Source organism: Equus asinus, chromosome 14 (assembly GCF_041296235.1).
Source record: "Equus asinus isolate D_3611 breed Donkey chromosome 14, EquAss-T2T_v2, whole genome shotgun sequence".
In the NCBI taxonomy this organism is placed as follows: domain Eukaryota; kingdom Metazoa; phylum Chordata; class Mammalia; order Perissodactyla; family Equidae; genus Equus; species Equus asinus.
In genome coordinates, this window is record NC_091803.1 from 31,185,238 (window position 1) to 31,206,211 (window position 20,974).

Sequence of the window (20,974 nt, forward strand, 5' to 3'; positions counted from 1 at the left end):
TGGGCAGGGGCGCGCGGCGTCAGCCCCCGTTCTCTGCAGCCCCGGCGTCTCCAACCTGCCCTCTCACACCCGGGCTGAGAGGTGTCGGCCTGGAGCCTCAGGCCGCCCTGTGCGCAAGGTTGGAAGGACCAGGGTTCTTGACTGTGTGGCCTGGAGCCCGTGTCGGCGCGTTCTAGGCCTCGGGAAACGACTGGACGTGACAGCGCCTTGTAGACCGGTCGCAGGTCTCAGGCAGCCCCCAGTGCACCCATGAAGCCGTTCACCCCATCACGTCCTAGTGAGCCGTGTAACTCATAATGTGGATCATTGTGGCCTTCTGCCTGATGCCTGGAAACGCTGTGCACATTTCCGATTTCTAGAATTGGTGTAATAGAGAAAAGTGTCGGTTCGGAGTTGGATGCCCCCGGTTCACGTACCAAATATGTGTTCTTTGGCAAATGACCGAAATCGTTTTCTCATCCATTACATATAGGTAGCAAAAGTGACTACTTTGTACAGTTGAGGATTAAATGAGGTCGCCATCTTCAGTGCCTGCTATGTAGTAAGCAGTGAATAAATGTTAGCTATTATTCCCAACTCCCCATCACACCTCATAAACAAAAAACTAGAACAGGAGGCCCCTGCCTAGTGAAACTCTAGCTACTCATCAGAGTAGTTTGTCTCATTGCACTTAAGACCTCGGGAAGCCCATCCCTTTCTGTGGACTCAGGGTCTTTGGGGATCCTTTATCATATACTACCTTCCAGTAGTTTACCATGGATGTCTGTTTTTTTTCTCAGATATTTTAAGCTCCAAGAAGGCTGGACCTGCCCTGTCTCCTCAGAACTGGGCTGTACACACAGCAAGGGCTTGAAAATTGCAGAGGTGAAAAAATAAGCTTTTCAGTGCCTCTATACCTCTACAATCACTTGAGTTCTTCAGTACTACTGTAAAACAAGGGGAGCAGAAAGAATTAGTGTAAGTTTGCAATAGGTACTGAGGCCCACGCAGGTAAAATGACAACTGAAATCAAAAGAGAGGGTAGCAGTTAGTACAAATTTTGCCTTCAAAGTTTAGGTCAGTTTCCTCTCACTCACAATACATTACTACATTAATAGTGAGGGTTATACCATTAGTTTGTTAGCCTATTCAAACAGGAGTGTGAATGAGTTTGTTGAACATATTGGGTTGTTTTACATTTTTAGGCAGCTTGGATTAACTAGGAGAAAGTCAATTGCACCAGCAAATGGAAATCTAGAAAGAAGCAAATCCAGTAAGTAGTGTCCTTAGTTTCTTTACATGTTGTAGCTTTGCACTTTTAACACTGGCAGCGCCTAAGGACACCCTGATCTTTTGCAGAGCAGCCGTATGACTACTTAATTGTCATTGATTTTGAGTGGACATGCTGGAATGATGGGAAACCCCACCAGAGCCAGGAAATAAGCATATTTGGACTGCCAATGGCCAAGAGTAGCACTAGATGAGTAACTTTAAGGTTTATAGATAGAAATGAGTCAACAGCTAGTTTAAGAAAACAAAATGGTCTATGAATTGGTAGTTTACTATAAAACCTGATTTGACAAAAAAAGAACAAAAACCTAAATACTTAAATGTGTCATCGTATAAAATAATCATGTGTTATCATATAAAATACTTGTTTTAGGGTTATGTACAAAATCTCAATTGCACAGAAGCTAAAAAAATACCTTTGCAAAAAAGAAGTACATTTTAACTTCCGTATGGTCTTCATATTTGATTGTGGAAATATGTTCAAGAGTTTTAAGTAGATATACTCGTAACTTTAATATTTTTACTTATTCTTTGGCATAACTTTATTATAATCATGCTGCTTTGGTCATTTTAGTATGCTTTGGCTAAAACAATGATTGTTTCATAATGCTATGTGGTGGTAATCAATGTTTAATTTAGAGTGATTGCAGCATTAATTTAACAATCATGTATTCAATTGTCAGTTGATTCTTTCATGTGGTTGAATTTCCAGTAGTATTGCTAGACACATCAACTGGAGAGACTGAATCTGAGTTCCACGCTTATGTTCAGTCTCCAGAACATCCAGTTCTTTCTGAATTTTGCACAGAACTGCCAGGCATAAAGCAGGTATGCCCTTCTCTTTTCCCCACCTCTCTTCCACCTGCCCCCAACCAAAAACCAAGCGAGTATGATGCAAATACTAAAATTCAGAAATCAGTTTTAAAAAGAAAGCAAAAGCTATATACCAGTTGGAATTTGATTTATTCAGTGTTAAGAGAAATATCCCATCCAGAAGTCCACTGAAATCTTTAAAAATAGGGAAGAATGTTGTTATAAAAATGAATATCAAATTTATTTTGTGGAAATTAAATGACATCAAATTTCCATCAGTCTGGATTTAATTATTATATTTTGATGTGATTTTAGATTGCTCAACCTAATTTTTCTTATCTTGAAGAGTTCTAATCATTATATTGTCTCTTTCTCATGTGTTTTACCATCTTTCACTAGATAAACTCTTTGCCAGTTAGAACCTCTTCTTTGTTATATCCCCCCACAGTTCCTATTTATGTGCTCAGTCTTTATGGAATTCGATTGTTGAATTCAGATTTGTGACTCTCTTTAGGCTCAAGTTGATGAAGGAGTCCCTCTGAAGATTTGCTTATCTCAGTTCTGTAAATGGATTCAGAAGACTCAGCAACAGAAGAAAATTATTTTTGCTTCTGGGGTTGCAGATCTTTCTACTTCCAAAGTAAAATTATGTGCATTTGATACTTAGTCAGGTAAAACATAAATTATATCTATCAATTATAAGTGAGTAGCATTACCAGTATGTAATTCTTTATCCCTAGTAAGAATTATACTTGTTAACCTCCTGGGCCAGGAAAAGAAATCCAAATGCCTAGCAGATGTTAAACAAGAATGGTAAATTTAGTCATATTTTTAAAATTACCATTCTGAGATACCTTAAAATTTTAAGACTTAACTTTAAGAATCTTTCTAGAGTGTTCCTGTCTGTTCTTCTGAATTCAGGTAAAGATGATTTAGTGAAAACTCTTATCATGCTATTTTCTACAACCTTGAATAAAAAGAGTTCTCATTTAACTCACATCCTTTCCTTTTATACTTTCACACTCACTAATATAGACATCAAGAGAAAAAATGGGCCATTTGGTAGATCTTTTGTATGCCCATGATGTATTATTATCATTAATAGTCATTAATAGCAATGCTGTGCCATTGATAGCATAGCACTGATAGTCATATTTGGTTTCAGGTTGCTATAAGATGTCTGTTTTCTCAATTACATTAATATTTTCTTAGAATATTGAAAGCAAATAACCTTCTCCCTATAGCCTTTGTAATTTGACGCCTTACTCTTCTTCCTGAAATAATCGGTGTATTTTATTGGGTATTTAAGAAACTTTGAAACTCAGTTACCAACTAATTTCTTAATAGAAAGTATGTAAAGTGAAAAATTGTTAGATATTAACAGAGAAATTAAATCTTACTATTTTATATGTTATATTATTATAGCATGATAATATACCACTATATATTATTCTAAATCTTACTATTCTATTTTATATCATCTTTTAGTGTTTTATTTATAAATGATGATAGCATAAGTAAAAACTGCTGGCATCATTGTCTTTTTGTAAATAAATAAGTGGAATTTATTGGCTCACATAAATGAAAATCCAGAGGAGGTAAACTTCAGGTTGGCATCATTGACTTTGTTCTATTTTAATATACTTCATGCAGACTGGGACTTGGGGTTTTCTTGGAGTATGAGTGTAAAAGAAAACAGCTGTTAAAACCCGTATTCTTAAATTCTTGGATTGATCTCAGAGTAACTTACCAGGCAAGGGTCAAAGATGGAGGCATGTTCACTTTCCTTCTCTTGAAAAATGACTAGGGGGCCGGCCCTGTGACTGAGTGGTTAAGTTCGCGCGCTCTGCTGCACTGGCCCAGGATTTTCCTGGTTCGGATCCTGGGTGCGGACATGGCACTGCTCATCAGGCCATGTTGGGGCGGCGTCCCACATGCCACAACTAGAAGGACCTGCAACTAAGATATACAACTATGTATTGGGGGGGATTTGGGGAGATAAAGCAGAAAAAAAAAAGAAAAATGACTAAACTTTATCCCACATGAGTATGGGTTTCTACAAATAAAATCTTTTCTTTTGAAATGTTCACATAGATACATTTCTTAAAGTATGTAAAAACAACACAACAAAAGTAAGAACCTTCCAAATCTAATAGAATGAAAAATTATGAAAAGTAAATGGTTAATACAAAGCCTTTCAAATAGTAATCCTTTTTTGTAGATACGTCTTCTTTTATTCGATTATATTTTCTGCAGAAGAAAACCAAAAAGACTAAGTTGTGCCCTGCAGGAAGTGGGAATAGAATTCTTGGGATGAGAACATTCTGGTTAGTGTAAATTGAAAATCACTTTATTATGTAAGTCATTTTATTTGTATAAAGTCTTTCGTATGAATCTTACTTTTTTCTGATGTCACTACTAAGGAATATCCTTCAGCCTAAAGAAAGCTCCTAATCTATACAATTCGAATTGTTTCTAAGACTTTCAAATTGACTTTCATAAAGTATTGTAAAATAAAGACTGCCATCTAATGGTTTTCTGGTTGCTAAAAAGAATGAAAAGAATTAGCCAAACCAAGTGAAGATTAAACAAATGCCCAAATAATACAGTGGACTAGTGAAAAACCTGAACAAGACTATTAGATTACTCGTGAGACATGGTCCCTACAGAATGTTCCTCATATTTTTGTGAACTGTCTAACGAGATTTCACTTCGTCCTCTGTGAATGTGGGAGATCTTGTCTTTCATTGGTAAGGCTGCCACAGCTTTCCACGAGACCAATTTATCATGATTAAAATTAGTAGATGATCATAAAACTAACAGTATGTTCCAATTTCTATTTAAGTGGTGGTTTTTGGTTTTGGGGGCTTTTGTGCTATGTATCTTTACACTGATACCACAAAATTTGTGTTTGGTAGCTGTTTCGTCAGGGTTGGATAATTCTCCGAATACTGCCCTTCTTGCTTGGAAAATGATCAGGGATGGTTGCTTCATGAAAATTACAAGGTCCTTGATCAAGGTTAGTGGTGTCTTGCCTCTTTTATCCTGTCATCTCAGACTCCAGAAGTAACCATAGGTTCAATGAAATGTAGATGTCATATGTGCAATCATTTATAAATCAATCATTCAAGATGTTTTTCTTTTTTGTGGTATCATTTAACGTATATTAGAGAAATTGTGAATACACAGTTTCTAAAGTTGTTGGACTTGTCTGTGGAATCATAGGTTCCCACTAAGAAGAATCCCAACATTTTGGCCAGAAATTTGAATACAAATCAAGTTGAAGAAACATTGGCCTGCAACAGTAACATTCAGGGTCCCAGCATATTTAATAGTGAGCCTAAAAATACAATAAATCCTCATGAAAAAGTTAAAATGGCATCAATTGGTGTCAATTCTCCTATAATGGTACAGCAAGATCAGTTACAACTAAAGAACGATATAAAAGTGGATCTTCACAAGGTCAAAAGCTGTTTGTCTTTTTTTAATGCTAAGTCCTCCACATCTCTGGGGCAGTTGCAGTCTCCCAGTTTGGCTGCACCTATGCAGAAACAAATAAAAAATGAACGTCTTGCATTTAATACCAGATCTAAGTCTTCAGCAATTGGTTCAGAATTGGTACTTGTTTGAACTGCCATTTCATCTGTTATTCATGTTTCTGATACAGAAATGAGTTCTGCTCTTGACTGTTTACTTGTGTTGGCCAATTGGGAGGATGTAGCTTTACTGCTAGCCTCTCAGCCTGAGCAAAATATAGATTTATACTTGCTATTAGTGACTCAAACTTAGATACTTCATTTAATTCTGGAGAAAGATTAATGGTTTTAAAAGAATCTGAAATGCTAAGTCATGAAAACTTTGGAGGCACAGAGGAAACTTGTCAAAAATCTGAAACCTCTAAGTCTGCTGTGTATAAGAGTTTACATACTACTATTTATGATGTAAAAGAAGCCAAAGATCCAGGTTCAGATGTTTCTGACTTTAAATTACCTGAATGCAAATCAAGTAGCTTCAACAGCGTTAATGCCAGTATGTCTCATCCTTCAGTTTTGGGGAAACATCCTCTTCTTTTAGGTGGTACTGAAAGGAGTCCATCCGTTCCCTCAGCTTTCCCACCAGCCAAAAAACAGACCTTCACTATTCATGAAGAAAAGCCCACATCATCTCTTGGCTCCCCAGGGAGAAGGTCTTCCCAGAAGGTTCTCCCCTCTGTCTTAACTTCTACAGTTAACCTATGAGAACCTTGGAAGAGTGGGAGGATGACACCTCCTTTATGCAAGTGTGACCGAAGATCTAAGAGGCTTGTTTCTAATAATGGACCAAACCATGGAAAAGTCTTCTACTGTTGCCCTATTGGGAAATACCAAAAAACCAGACAAGGTTATTTCAAATGGGAATAAACACTTCAAAAGGAAAGAGCCAATAGCATAGTTCTGTCTCATTCCCCAGGAATAAACTTTTAGTTCTCCAGAAATAAGCCCTGTTTATGACAGAAATGTAGAGTTTTCTACTAAAAATTCATGGAGACTCAGACCATCAATGAGGAGTTGATAAACTTTCTTTACATCTAAACTATTTTTACTTTAATGTGACTTTTAGTATAGTAAAGAGAAAAAAGTGTATACGGCTGCAAGTTATGAGGGTTTCGCGTAGTCTGTAGATGACAGTGAAGCTGTTAAACACATACACACACACACAGTGAAAACAGAGAAAAAGTAAATTTCACAGGTTTCTAATTTGATTCACCAGTTATCTGACATTTGTCTTCTATTCACGTATGATTCCTGATTGTTCCTTGAATTCCTGAACATTACGAGTATTCTGATAATGTCTTACACTATTTTATTTATATTTCATATATTATTTGCCAAATTTATCATACTTTTTTAAGAACCACAAATGAAATATTCTGTAAACTGTATTTATTACATTAAATATAATAAGCAACCATAGTATATGATATCCTTGTTTTACAGTTAGACCTTGAAACAAATTTTAAACTGTTTTTAAGTTATTTGAATAAAAATGTGACTAATGAAAATCCCTAGCCTATTTTCAAGTAGATACTTGTACTTTGAGAATTATGATAATTTTCTGTTATATTTTCTAAAAACTTGTATGAGTTTTTTAGTTTTATTTCAATGCTTGAAGATTGGCTCTGGTTTGTATATCAATGTATCAGAAGAATTATTCAACTATGAGTTGAAAACCAACAGATTTGGTTCAGAAATTACTTCTATACTGTACATTTAAAAATTCCTTGGCAATTGATGATATTCTTTTTTTATTGAGGTCATAATAGTTTACAAAAGTGTCACATTTCACTTGTACATTATTATTTGTCCGTCACCATATAAGTGCCCCTCGTCATGCTTTGTGCCCAGTCTCCAACCCCCTTCCCCTGGTAACCACTGAACTGTTCCCTTTGTTTGTGTGTTTGTTTATCTTCCACTATGAGTGAAATCACGTGGTGTTTGTCTTTCTCTGTCTAGCTTATTTTGCTTAAAATAATACCCTCAGGGTCCATCCATGTTGTTGCAAATGAAATGATTCTGTCTTTTTTATGGCTGAGTAGTATTCCATTGTAGTATTCCATTCCATTCCACCACATCTTCTTTATCCAGTCATCAGTCAATGGGCACTTGGGTTGCTGTCATGTCTTGGCTATTGTGAATAATGCTGCAATGAACATGGGGGTACATAAGTCTCTTTGAAGTGTTGATTTCCAGTTCTTTGGATAAATATCCAGTAGTGGGATAGCTGGTTCATATGGCATTTCTATTTTTAATTTTTTGAGAATTCTCCATACTGTTTTCCATAATAGCTGCACCAGTTTACATTCCCACCAGCAGTGTATGAGGGTTCCCTATTCTCCACATCCTCTCCAACATTTGCTATTTTTTATCTTGGTGATTATAGCCATTCTAACGGGTGTAAGTGATATCTTAGTGTAGTGTTGATTTGCATTTCCCTGATGGTTAGTCATGTTGAATATCTTTTCATGTGTCTGTTGGCCATCTGTATATCTTTTTTTGAGAAATGCCTATTCATATCCTCTGCCCATTTTGTGATTGGGTTGTTTGTTTGTTGTTGAGTTGTGTGAGTTCTTTATATATTATAGAGATTAACCCCTTGTCAGATATATGATTTGCAAATATTTTCTCCAAATTGATTGATTGTCTTTTGTTTTGATCCTGATGTCCTTTGCCTTGCAGGAGCTCTTCAGTCTGATGAAGTCCCACTTGTTTATTTTTTCTTTTGTTTCCCTTGTCCGAGTAGATGTGGTATCTGAAAAGATCTTTTTAAGACAGATGTCAAAGAGTGTACTACCTATATTTTCTTCTAGGAGTTCAGTGGTTTCAGGTCTTACCTTTGATCCATTTTGAGTTTATTTTTGTGTATGGTGAATGACAGTGGTGTACTTTCATTCTTTTGCATGTGGCTGTCCAGTTTTCCCAACAACATTTATTGAAGAGACTTTCCTTTCTCCATTGTACGTTCTTAACACCCTTGTCAAAGATTAGCTGGCTGTAGATGCGTGGTTTTATTTCTGGGCTTTCAATTCTGTTCCATTGATCTGTGTTTCTCTTTTTGTACCAGTACCATGCTGTTTTGATTATGATAGCTTTGTAGTATATTTTGAAGTCAGGGATTGTGAGGCCTCTAGCTTTGTTCTTTTTTCTCAGGATTGCTCTAGCTATTCAGTCTTTTGTTGCCCCATTTGAATTTTAGGATTCTTTGTTCTGTTTCTGTGAAGAATATCATTGGGAATTTGATTGTGATTGCATTGAATCTGTAGATTGCTTTAGGTAGTATGGACATTTTAACTATGTTTATTCTTCCAATCCATTTGCATGGAATATCTTTCCATTTCTTTATGTCATTATCAATTTCTTTCAGTAATGTCTTTAGTTTTCATTGTATAGGTCTTTCACCTCCTTGGTTAAATTTATTCCTAGATATTTTATTCTTTAGTTGTGATTGTAAACGGGGTTGTGTTCTTGAGTTCTCTTTCTGTTAGTTTGTTCTTGGAGTATAGAAATGCCACTGATTTTTGTAAGTTGAGTTTGTACCTTGTGTCAGGGAAGTGGGAGAATTCCTCACCCTACCCCCCCCCCCCAAACCCGCTTTTCCTTAAGGTTCTTATGGCTGGCCAAATAACCAAAGAGGCAAACTAGCAAGAGAAAATCAAACATTTAATAGCGTGTATACATGGGAGAAACACAGAAGAAACTGAGTAACTCAGCCATCTGGCTGATGCTGCCTGTTTAAGTATCTTCAGCTACAGACAAGGAGGATGTTGGGGATAGTGATTTGGGGCTTCAAAGGGGAGGAAGACAATTTACGTCGAGATGGAATGCAAATGTTTGTTAAACAGGTTTTGCTATGTCAAAAAAATGGGTTTGTTGGTGTCCTTTTATCACACCTATTTTACATCATACTACAGCTATCATATGGTATGAGCTCCTTCCTGGAACAGACCTTCTGTGTTAAAGTCTTTTAGGTAGTTTTTTGGGGGAAGGTCAGCTGCTCTTCCTGAGTCTTTAGATCTTTTATTGTCTTCAGCTCAAAATAGTCCACATACCAGAGTGGCACATCTTGGGGCAGCCTGCCCTGAACCCCATCACTTGCAACTTTGCTGTAGTTGTTGATTATATCTAATAGTTTTCTCATGGATTCTTTAGGGTTTTCTATATATAAGGTCATGTTATCTGAAAACAGTGAGAGTTTCACTTCTTCATTGCCTGTTTGGATTCCTTCTTTTTCTTTTTCTTGCATCATTGCTCTGGCCAGAACCTCAAGTACTATATGGAATAAGAGTGGTGAGAGTGGCACCCTTGTCTTCTTCCTGTTCTCAGAGGGATGGCTTTCAGTTTTTCCTTGTTAGTATGATGTTTGGTGTGGATTTGTCATATATGGCCTTTATTATGTTGAGGTATATTCCTTCTATACTCATTGAGAGTTTTTATCATAAATGGATGTTGGATCTTGTCACATGATTTCTCTGCATCTATAGAGATGATCATGTGGTTTTTATTCCTCATTTTGTTAATGTGGTGTATCACATTGATAGATTTGCAGCTGTTGAACCATCCCTGCGTCCCTGGTATAAATCCCACTTGATCATGGTGTATGATCTTTTAATGTGTTGCTGTATTTGGTTTACCAATATTTTGTTGAGGACTTTTGCATCTATGTTCATCAGTGATATTGCCCTGTAATTTTTCTTCTTTGTGTCATCCTTGTGTGGCTTTGGTATCAGGGTGATGTTGGCCTATAGAGTGTGTTAGGAAGTGTTCCATCTTCCTCAATTTTTTGGAATAGTTTGAGAAGGATAGGTATTAAATCTTCTTTGAATGTTTGGTAGAATTCTCCAGAGGGTTTTGATTACTGCTTCTCTCTTTACTTGTGACTGGTCTATTGAGATTCTTCGTTTCTTCTTTATCCATTTCTTCTAGATTGTCCAATTTGTTAGCATATAGTTTTTCATAATATTCTCTTATAATCTTTTGTATTTCTGTGGTAGCCATTGTAATTTCTCCTCTTTCATTTCTAATTTTGTTTATTTGAGCCTTCTCTTTTTTTCTTAGTGAGTCCGGCTAAGGCTTTGTCAATTTTGTTTATCTTCTCAAAGAAGTAACTCTTTGTTTCATATCTCTTTGTTAATATCATAACTCTTTGTTAATATCTCATTGATCCTTTCTACTTTTCTTTTGTTTCAATTTCATTTATTTCTGTTCTAATTTTTATTATTTCCCTCCTTCTGCTGACTTTGGGTTTTGTTTGTCCTTCTTTTCCTAATTCTGTTAGGTGTAGTTTAATATTGCTTATTTGAGATTTTTCTTGTTTGTTAAGGTGGGCTTGTATTGCAATGAATGTCCCTCTGAGGACTGCTTTTGCTGCATCCCTTATGGGTTGGTATGGTATATTTTCATTTTCATTTGTCTCCAGATGCTTTTTGATTTCTCCTTTAATTTCTTCAATGATCCATTGGTTGTTCAATACCATGTTGTTTAGTGTCCACATATTTGTTTCTTTCCCAGCTTTTTTGTTGTAGTTGATTTTTAGTTTCACAGCAGTATGGTCAGAAAATATGCTTGAGATAATTTCAATCTTAAATTTGTTGAGGCTTGTCTTGTTTCCAAACATATAATCTATCCTTGAGAATGTTCCAAGTGCACTTGAGAAAAATGTGTATTCTGCTGCTTTTGGATGTAAAGTTCTTTATATATCTACTAAGTCCATCTGGTCTAGTTTTTCATTAAATTCCACTGTTTCCTTGTTGACTTTCTGTCTGGATGATCTATTCATTGGTGTAAGTGGAGTGTTAATGTTCCCTACTATTATTGTGTTGTTAATATTTCATTTTAAGTTTGTTAATAGTTGCTTTGGTGCTCCTCTGTTGGGTGCATAAGTACTTATAAGTGTTATGTCTTCTTGGTGGAGTGTCCCTTTTATCATTGTATATTGCCCCTCTTTGTCTCTCATTAACTGTTTTATCTTGAAGTCTGCGTTGTCTGACATAAATATGACACGACCTGCTTTCTTTTGTTTGCCGTTAGCTTGGGGTATCGTCTTCCATCACTTCACTCTGAGCCTGTGTTTGTCTTTAGGAGTGAGATGTGTTTCCTGGAGGTAGCATATCGTTGGGTCTCATTTTTTTAATCCATCCTGCCACTCTGTGTCTTTTGATTGGAGAATTCAGTCCATTTACATCTAGAGTGATTATTGTTATGTGAGGGCTTAACCCTACGATTTTATCACTCATTTTCTGGTTCTTCTGCATTTCCCTTGTTTCTTGTCCCATGTATTTCCAATTATCAATTCACTTTGATAGTTCTATATGATGGTTTTCTCAGTTTTCTCTTTATTTATTATTTGTGTCTCTGTTCTGATTACTTGTTTAGTGGTTACCATGAGATTTGTATAAAAAATCTCATAGATGAGGTTGTCCATTTTCTGCTAGCCTCTTATTTCCTTAGACTAAGTTGATTCCATCCCTTTCCCCTCCCCCTTCTAAGTTATTATTGTCACAACTTATTCCATCTTGTGTTGTGAGTTTGTGGCTAAAATGACAAGGTTATATTTATTTTAGATGTTTTCCTTCCCTTTGTCTTTAATGTTTTAATTGTTTGCTAACCTTTTCTGATGGAGAGCTGCAATTTTCTGATTTTGTCTACCTTTTTATCTCCTTGCTCAAGGCTTTGTAAACCCTTTCTTTTTTTTTTTTTTTCAGGTATGAGGGTCTCTTGAGCACTTCTTTTGGGGGCGTCTTCTGGTGATGAACTCCGTTAGCTTTTGTTTGTCTGGGAAAGTTTTTATTTCTCCATCATATCTGAAGGATATTTTCGCTAGATAGAGTCTTCTTGGCTGTAATTTTTTGTCTTTCAGAATTTTGAATATACTATTTCACACTCTTCTAACCTCTAAGGTTTCTGCTGAGAAATGTGCTGAAAGCCTTATAGGGGTTCCTTTGTAAGTTGTTTTTTCGTGCCTTGCTGCCCTTAGTATTTTTTCTTTGTCATTGGCTTTTGCCAGCTTTACTAGTATATGCCTTGGAGAAGGTCTTTCTACATTGATATAATTAGGAGTTCTATTAGTTTCTTTCACTTATGTTTCCAACTCCTTTCCCAGGTTTGGGAAGTTCTCAGCTATTATTTCTTTGAATAAGCTTTCTGCTCCATTCTTCTTCTTATCTCTCTCTGGAATACCTATAATCCTTATGTTGCATTTCCTAATCAACTCAGATATTTCTCAGAGAATTTCTTTATCTCTTTTTAATCTTAGTTCTCTCTCCTCCTCCATCTAAAGCATCGCTATATTTCTGTCCTCCAGACCGCTAAGTGTGTCCTCCAGAATATCAGCTCTGTTATTCAGGGAGTCCAGATTTTTCTGTATCTCAACCATTGTATTTTTCACCTCCAACATTTCTGGTAGGTTTTTCTTTATAGTTTCAGTTTCTTTTGTAAAGAATTACCACTTTTCATTAATAATGTTCCTGATTTCATTAAACTATTTGTATTTTCTTGTAATTTGTTGGTTTTTTTTATGGTAGCTATTTTGAATTCTCTGTCATTTAGATTATAAATTCCTCTGCCTTCAGGATTGATTTGTGGGTGCTTATCATTTTGCTTCTCGTCTGGAGTATTAATATATTTCTTCATAATGTTTGATGACGTAAATTTGTGCCTCTGCATAGTGTAGTATCTGGTTGCAGCTTCCACTTGCCATCACTGGATGGGGGTCAAGAGTTGTGTATTCTGAGCCCACTGTGTTCCCCAGCTCACTAGCTCACAGCTGCTGCTTTTCTAACATAGGTGTGGCCACTCGCTGACTGGCTGAGCTGGAGCACTGGGCAGTGGGAGGGGCACTTTCTTTTACCTGCTTCATCCTGGGGGCTTTCCTGCTCTGCCCTTGCTGTCTGCTCTCCTGGCATGCTGATTTGATGAAGACCCGCCCAGAATAGCTTAGCCACTTCTGTCTGGAACCTTCCCATGGGCTGTGAGGCAACTTGCAGAGCGAAGGTGTTCCCATGGAGAACCACCCCTCCCCCCTCTCCTCTAAGAGCCACCTGTGGTCGTGTGGCCTGGATCACTGCCACTGGGGGAGGGAGAGGAGATGCCCTTACCTCCTTCCACTTCCTCTTGGGGGTTCAGCACCTCCACCTTCAGATGTTTGGCTGCGTGGGCCTCTCAGACGTCTTTTGTGTTGTGTAAGTGTCTTCTGTTGGTTTATGAATGTCCTTTTCATTGTATCTTAGAGAGGAGAGTCTAAGGGAAGAGCTCACTCTGCCATGATGCTGACGTCACTCCTTGAAAACATTTATAAATTATATGTACCGCAGTCTGAGGGAACTCCCTTCTTCCTCTGCATTTTGAGGAGAGTGATGTCTCAGTCTCTTAAAAGCTTTATTGTCAATATTGAGCCATCTGCCATTGGGAGTTTCACATAAGTAGTTAATTATAGCTTTTGACATCAGTTGTTGTGGCATTTGGGATAGGTGTGACACTTGGGCTAGGTATTTCTGACCAATATGCCTTAAGAGTATTGGACCTATAATATCTGGACACCTCCCTGTCTCAGAGAACACTCCCTACAAAATGGCTTCATGGTTGTGCCTCCAGTTAATCATTTGATTGCATCCTCTCTACACTGTGTTAGCACTGGGCATATGGAGTGGTTAGCACTAGGCATATAGAGAGGTAGAATGGGGTGGTGGAGTGGAAACCTGGCTTTGCTACTTTCTTTGTATGTAACTTTGGGCAAAACAAGAATGCAAGTTCTGTTTAAAAGGAGCAGCTGCTACTCAGCTCTGGCTGATTTGGAATGGTTGCAGCCGTTTGGGAATGTAGTCCTGGTAGGGCCAGATCTTCTAATTTTTCAAAAGAAGTTGGAAATCATGAGAAGTTCTAGGTATTTAAATGCAGTTAACTAATATAAAACTATTGAAAACACCCAGCAGCACAAAAAAGACTTGTATGTAGTCAGGATGTGGCCTAAGGACTACATCATGATCTTGTGCAAATCGTGGTTCTGAGACTCCTCCACAGTTAGAGATCTAGACTTCTGTACAAATGTAGCTAATGGATAATGAAATGTTTTAAGTGACTTGCAGATGTTGTTTTGTTTGTTTTTGTAAAAAATGTGTGCTATGTAATGTTTGTTACTTTGATGTTTGCTATTGTTATACGAAAAGAAACAGTATGGTGGTGGTGTTGGATAAAATCAGACTTCACAAAAATGTTAAGTCCAATGTCTTCATGAACAATTGTTTTTAGTGAAAGCAGTATTAATACTGAAGAGTTCACATATTAGATACAGTGTTAATACATAGTAGGCACTGAAGAAGTATTAATTGGAAAACTGGGTAGTTGGACCTATTTAAAATTCATTATGATAATTTCTGCTGCTCTTCTGTCAACTTACATCATGGCCAATGAAAATTCATTTCAGAGAGTTTGAAGAGTCTTTTTATTGATTGATTGATTTGGTGAGGAAGATTGGCCCTGAGCTAACATCTGTTGCCAACCTTCCTCTTTTTTTTTTTTTTTTTTTGTTTGAGGAAGATTGTCCCTGAGCTAACATCTGTGCCAGTCTTCCTCTATTTTGTATGTGGGATGCTACCACAGTGTGGCTCAATGAATAGTGTGTAGGTCCATGCCCAGGATCTGAACCCCTGAACCCTGGGCTGCCAAAGTGTGACCACTACGCCACCAGATTAGCCCCTGAAGAGTCTTTAAAATGTCTGAGAACTTATAATCTTAACTTATTTGTTTGCTCTGTGCTGATTTTTTCTTTATTTAGAATCTGAGAAATTAGTACATCATATTCTCCAGGATATGTACAAAACCAAGAAGACAGTGACTTGGGTTATTCTATGAATGTTACCCATCTCAGGCACATGCAAGGCTTTCTTAGAAGATAGTAAAAAATATGGAGAAACATTTTTGGAACCCTGGTTTAAAGCTCCAAACAAAGGGACATTTCGGATTGTTTACAAATCTTGAAAAAACAGTCACTTGAATACAGAAGTTATCAAATACTTGGCAGGTATGTTTCTGTAGTGATTTTACATTGGTGTTCAACAGTAAATACTTGTTCATGCTTTTAAGAATTTGTTTTTAAAGATTTAAGGCTTACATTTTTGAGTGTAGAACAAGTACATTAAAATGTCCTTAAAATAGGGGCCAGCCCGGTGGCGCAGCAGTTAAGTTCACCCGTTCCACTTCTCCGCGGTGTGGGGTTCGCCAGTTCAGATCCCAGGTGCAGACATGGCACCGCTTGGCAAACGCCATGCTGTGGTAGGCATCCCACGTATAAAGTGGAGGAAGATGGGCAGGGATGTTAGCTCAGGGCCAGTCTTCCTCAGCAAAAAGAGGAGGATTGAGGGTAGTTAGCTCAGGGCTAATCTTCCTCAAAAAAAAAAAATTTTTTTAAAGTCCTTAAAATAATATCCAATGTAACTGGTTTCAATATGTTGCATATGAGATTTCCTGATAGATATCAAATCTTTTCCAAATCAAGATTGAATTTTCTTTGGGAAACAAAAAACAAAAATCTCTTTCTCAGGATTTCATTTGTATTTATTTATTGAAAAAGTTTATGGAATTTCATTGAGGTCCATGTAGTGGACTAGAATATATACGGTGAGGGTATTAGTTTATATACTACTTTAACAAGTCCCAAACAGAAAGAGATGAAAGATTGTTTTTGTATCCATCAAGCTTCATGTATCCTTCTCAGACTGTTTCGCTATTCTTTTTATTACAGGAATAGTAGACAGCCTCAGTTTGGAAAATAGAGTGGATTTTAGCAATCCACAGTACACAGTGGTAGTAGAAATCATTAAAGCTGCCTGTTGCCTGACTGTTGTGAAAGATGATATGTTCAGAAAATATAGTCTCCGGGAGGTGGTGAAGAATGCTAAGGACCCATCACAGCTTAATCCAAAGGAGGCAGCACAAGCAGGAAATGGGAAGAATCTAAATTGGAATCTGGTGACAAATCTAGTCAAAATGACCCAGCTGAAGGGTCGAATAACCAGCAGGTGGTACCAGAGGATGGTGAGGAGCTGGAGCAGACAGAACCATATCTGAGACTAAGGTGGTGAATGAGGGAGGAGCTAAACCTGAATTTGCAAGTCAGGTCACAGAAGGATGTGAGTCAAATGAAAATGGCCTCTCAGAGGAAAAAAGTCGATCAATGTTGGAGGTGAGTTTCTCCACTGGGGTTCTGTGGGATGTTTCTGGAATTCCATATAAAACTGTGACTGAAAATACAGTTTTTGAATTGTGTGTGCTGCATAATACTGTGCTCACAGTGGTGAACAATGATTGAGCAGCCCTGTTAACAGTTTTGTTAGAGATCTTTTCTGCTCTGTGTGGCAGTGTGCAGTCACCCACATGCGTTTGGGTGAGCTAAGAGAAGCTGTGGATAATTGGTGAACACTTGCACAGAGAGGAGAGTGGTAGGAGGATGACGATGGCCTCTCCCTTATAACTACCTTTCCTAGCCTCTCCTGCACTGCCAGCTGACTTAGTGTGAGCAAACAAGCTTTGTGAAAGATAAACCCAGAGGGAAATTTTCATTCTAAGGAAGGAATTTTTTTGTGTTGCAACTCAGCTGTCCCCTGCCACTTTGTTGTAAACATTGCAAAAACATGGGTCATATAGGTTAGAAGTGAATTGTTCTGTGAAGTTTTTGTACTTTTTGTGATTTTCTTTTTTAGTTATTATGCCTGTTTTTATATTTTATTAACGTTTGTTGCTTACAAACAGATCTGACGGTCCAGTGCTGCAGTTTTTGAAGGCGAGGTATGAGATAGAAGAGGACCATTCTAGGTATAGAACTGCAGACATTTCCTATAAGGTTAGTGAGGAAGAATTAAGTGTTCTGAGTTACTACAGTTTACTGGAGCAAAAAGGGACACAAAGAAATTCTTTGTTTACAAGGAAAGCTACTTCTCAGTGGTTTTATAGCCACTCAAAATCCAAGCTGTCCTATTCCATTGTATGTTGTCTGTGGAACGCAACTTAGAAATCTGGTGTTTGCTCCAGCAATTGTAACTATAAATCATAGCCATTTGATAAGTAAGGGTGTTGATTATTTTAAATGGCTTTTGGAATATCAAAACAGTAAAGCTTTTGTTGGAAAATCACATTCAGTGAAAAGGTTTAGTAATCAAATTATTTAGTAGCATAATTTATTCTAGGAAAGAAAAATTCACATAGTTGGTAAGAATCTAATAATACCAACATTAAAATGCTAGGGCAAGAAACAGTACAAGAAATCGAAATGACTGTACTCTCAATTTAATAAATTGACATCATGTGATGCTAAAGAGATTTGTATAATTAACTGAAAAGCAGCAGCTTCTCTATCTGCGTTGACGTGTCAACACATTTCACAAATATTTGTCATGGGGTAGCATTTGTAAGATATGTAAATGATACTGAAATTCATGAAAATGTTTTCTGCTGCTAGGCGCCTCCCCAGACACAGGCAAATATAAATTTAATGGGTCTCCTTATCTGAAAACCAAAGGTCTGTCATCTGTACTCCTGCTACCCCATCAATGATTGGCTCCATGACAAGTTTTGCCTCATTTTAATACAAGAAAATCCTGGTCTTGACATTACAGCACACTGCTTTCTTCACAGAGAAGTGCTGATATAAAATACTTAGCGATGAAATGGGGAAAGTTCTCAATAATGCTACAAAATTGGTTAACTTTATTAAAGACCCATTTATGCAAGAATGTTTTTAAAAAACCCAAAACTAAAGCCTGCCCAAAGAGCACCTAAAATCTTCTACATACAGAAATCCAGTGGCTTATCAGAGGAAGAGGTCTCAACAGGATATTTGAGTTGGAAGGTGAATTGCCAGAGTACTTAGAGATTTTGCTGAATGCTTTGAAGATAAGGAATGGCTGCAGAAATTAGTCTATTTTAGCAGACATTTTTCATTGTACGAACAAGTTTCTGCGAGGTCCTGGAGAAAATTCTTTTTTCCTAAAAGTGATAAGCTTCTTAGATAAAAAAGAAACTGAGTCTTTGGAACAAGCACATTGCCAAAGGAACTCTTGAAATGTTTCCACACCATTGGGCTTGAGAATGAAGGAAAATAGCAGCGTCTCAAGCCTTACTAAAGCTATCCTTGAAGAGCTGCAGAGCCAAATTCAATAGCATTTCCCCTCCTTTTCCCAACACTGGTGTGTGACTGGGTGAGGGACCCTTTCGCTAAATCTTCTTAGCCTGAGACTTTGTCTTTGAGAGAAGAGAAAGAACTCTGTGAGTCCCGGTCAGACAGTTCTGGATTTGCGGGAAACAAGAGCTTCCTTCAACTTAGTGCTCACACTCACATACCATGAACGTTCCTTTAATTTGAAAGTTTTTCATGGGTTCCTCCAGGGTAAAACTACTGGAAAAAACTTGAAAAGACAAACACCGAAGAAGGCTACAAAATAAGATGTCCAGATTGAGAATATTAAGGGGTTGTGAAATTAGCTTTTGGAAATGGGTTTATTTTTAAGTTTTAAAAAGTTTGGAAGTATTATAAATGTTAAGACTTCCTGCACCAATGGCTGTTTATTTAATGGCTGGTGAACGTGGGCATATGTTTTTATCCTCTTAGCTAGTGGTCCAGCTTGGCAAACCAGGCTAGAAGGATTTGGGAGGGGCAAAGAGAATAGAGAGGGCCTTGCTAATGCAGACAGGCTGGAACTTCCTGATATATCTTTAGATATTTAGAAAGTTAGCTCTTAATAGGTTGAAGTCATCTTGAAAGGATGGTAAGAGCTTTGAAAGTGTCATTTGGAGGATAGAGTTTTATTTCCTTCATCAGACTTGTCCAAGATAAAAATACTTTTATTTTGATGGTGCGAGACTCTGAGACTCTGGGAGTAAAATTGGCCATCTGCTTACAGAACATACAACTCTGTGGAACGGGGCTCCTTTTGCTTTGTGAAAGCAGCTACTCCACAGAAAGATTTTGGCTTAGTGGTTTGGTTCTAATCTCCTTTTGAATTTATCAATATTTGTTAAGACCTGAGTGTGACAAAAACGTGTTCTTCCTCAGCTCTCAAGTATACTCTGTTCTGCTGGAATCTGAATTGATTCGTTGCAAGATTTGTTTTCAGGTTTATTTCCACTGACAGTTGAATATGTTATTTTATAAATGACAAGATTCCAGGGTGGGAATTGAATGCCTTTTTTCTTTTAATTTTTCTTTTAAAAAATTATGTCAGTTAGGGGCCAGCCCTGTGGCCGAGTGGTTGGGGTTCACGTGCTCCGCTTCAGCAGCCCAGGGTTTCACCAGTTCGGATCCTGGGTGCTAACCTAGCACTGCTCATCAGGCCATACTGAAGCAGCGTCCCACATAGCACAACCAGAAGGATCTACAACTAGAATATGCAACTATGTACTGGGGGGCTTAGGGGAGAAGAAGAAGAAGGGAAAAAAAAGATTGGCAATAGATGTTAGCTCAGGTGCCAATTGTTAAAAAAGAAAAAGTTACGTCAATTAAAAAGCTCCACTTCTGTGTTGTGGTTTGGTAAACTTGTTTTGCACCATGGTGGAAAGAGTGTTAAAGTTGGTATTTTAAAACATGTTTCTCTAAGGTTAAACGTGATTTGTCAATGTTATTTTTACTTATATTTTGTTTTTGGTTTGGCCAAATATTTAGCTTGTAATTCATAGTTCTTGATATTTTCAGAAAAATCAAAATAAATTTGTTCCCCAAAGGTTGGTGTTCTGTACTTTCTCTTTCTGCCTCTTAGTAATAAATCTCTTGCTTAATAAGTAGATATATCAAAAAAGATGTTTCTGTGTCAAATTATGTATCAATAAAACTCATGTACATTGTCTTAAAAAGTGAAGATACAAAAATTTGTTAGTTGCTCTTGAATAAATAAATACTTTTACATAATCCAAGCTTAAGATATTTTACCGTGAATTTGCTCCAAAATGAGATATAGTAATATAGTAGTTAAATTCACTTATTGGCTTTGAATTGTTTATATTCCTTAACATTAATATTTTAAGCCACTTTAAAGAATGAGAAATATGTAAAGATATTAAGCAGAAAGAATTCTGTCATGAACATTTCTCTTGGAACAGTTCTAATCTTTATTTTGAATTAATCAGGCACAAGATAAATTCATTGTCCACCGTGCTTTTCTAACTAATCATTTGACCCTTGCTACTTGGTTTGGTTATTATAAAAATTTTCTTCCCAAATATTTTTAGATTTTTATTTATTTTTTGGCTTAAGTACAAAACAAAAACTAAGTTGAATTTTTCAGCAGGAAAAATCTTAAGCACTTTAGAGAGTAGTCACTGAATTATCAGGAAGCCAGGACTAAAAGAAGCAGCCCTGTAACTACTTAATGCCA

At 37.1% G+C, this 20,974-nt stretch overlaps 1 protein-coding gene, 1 long non-coding RNA gene and 1 pseudogene across 2 annotated transcripts; all 3 read left to right on the top strand.

The window, feature by feature from the left end:
• Positions 1-1,999: 1,999 nt before the first annotated feature.
• Positions 2,000-4,988, top strand: LOC139040198 (uncharacterized). The gene is made up of 3 exons (XR_011494241.1): positions 2,000-2,097; positions 2,597-2,753; positions 4,304-4,988. It is a non-coding gene; the product is annotated as an uncharacterized lncRNA (long non-coding RNA).
• A 65-nt stretch (positions 4,989-5,053) lies between these two features.
• Positions 5,054-6,694, top strand: LOC139040252 (ERI1 exoribonuclease 2-like; annotated as a pseudogene).
• A 7,715-nt stretch (positions 6,695-14,409) lies between these two features.
• Positions 14,410-20,538, top strand: LOC106846144 (THUMP domain-containing protein 1). Its single transcript, XM_044747492.2, is given in 6 exon segments — positions 14,410-14,440; positions 15,388-15,633; positions 16,354-16,557; positions 16,560-16,670; positions 16,673-16,794; positions 17,361-20,538. Coding segments are annotated over 6 exon segments (720 nt in total). The 3' UTR covers positions 17,367-20,538.
• Positions 20,539-20,974: the final 436 nt, after the last annotated feature.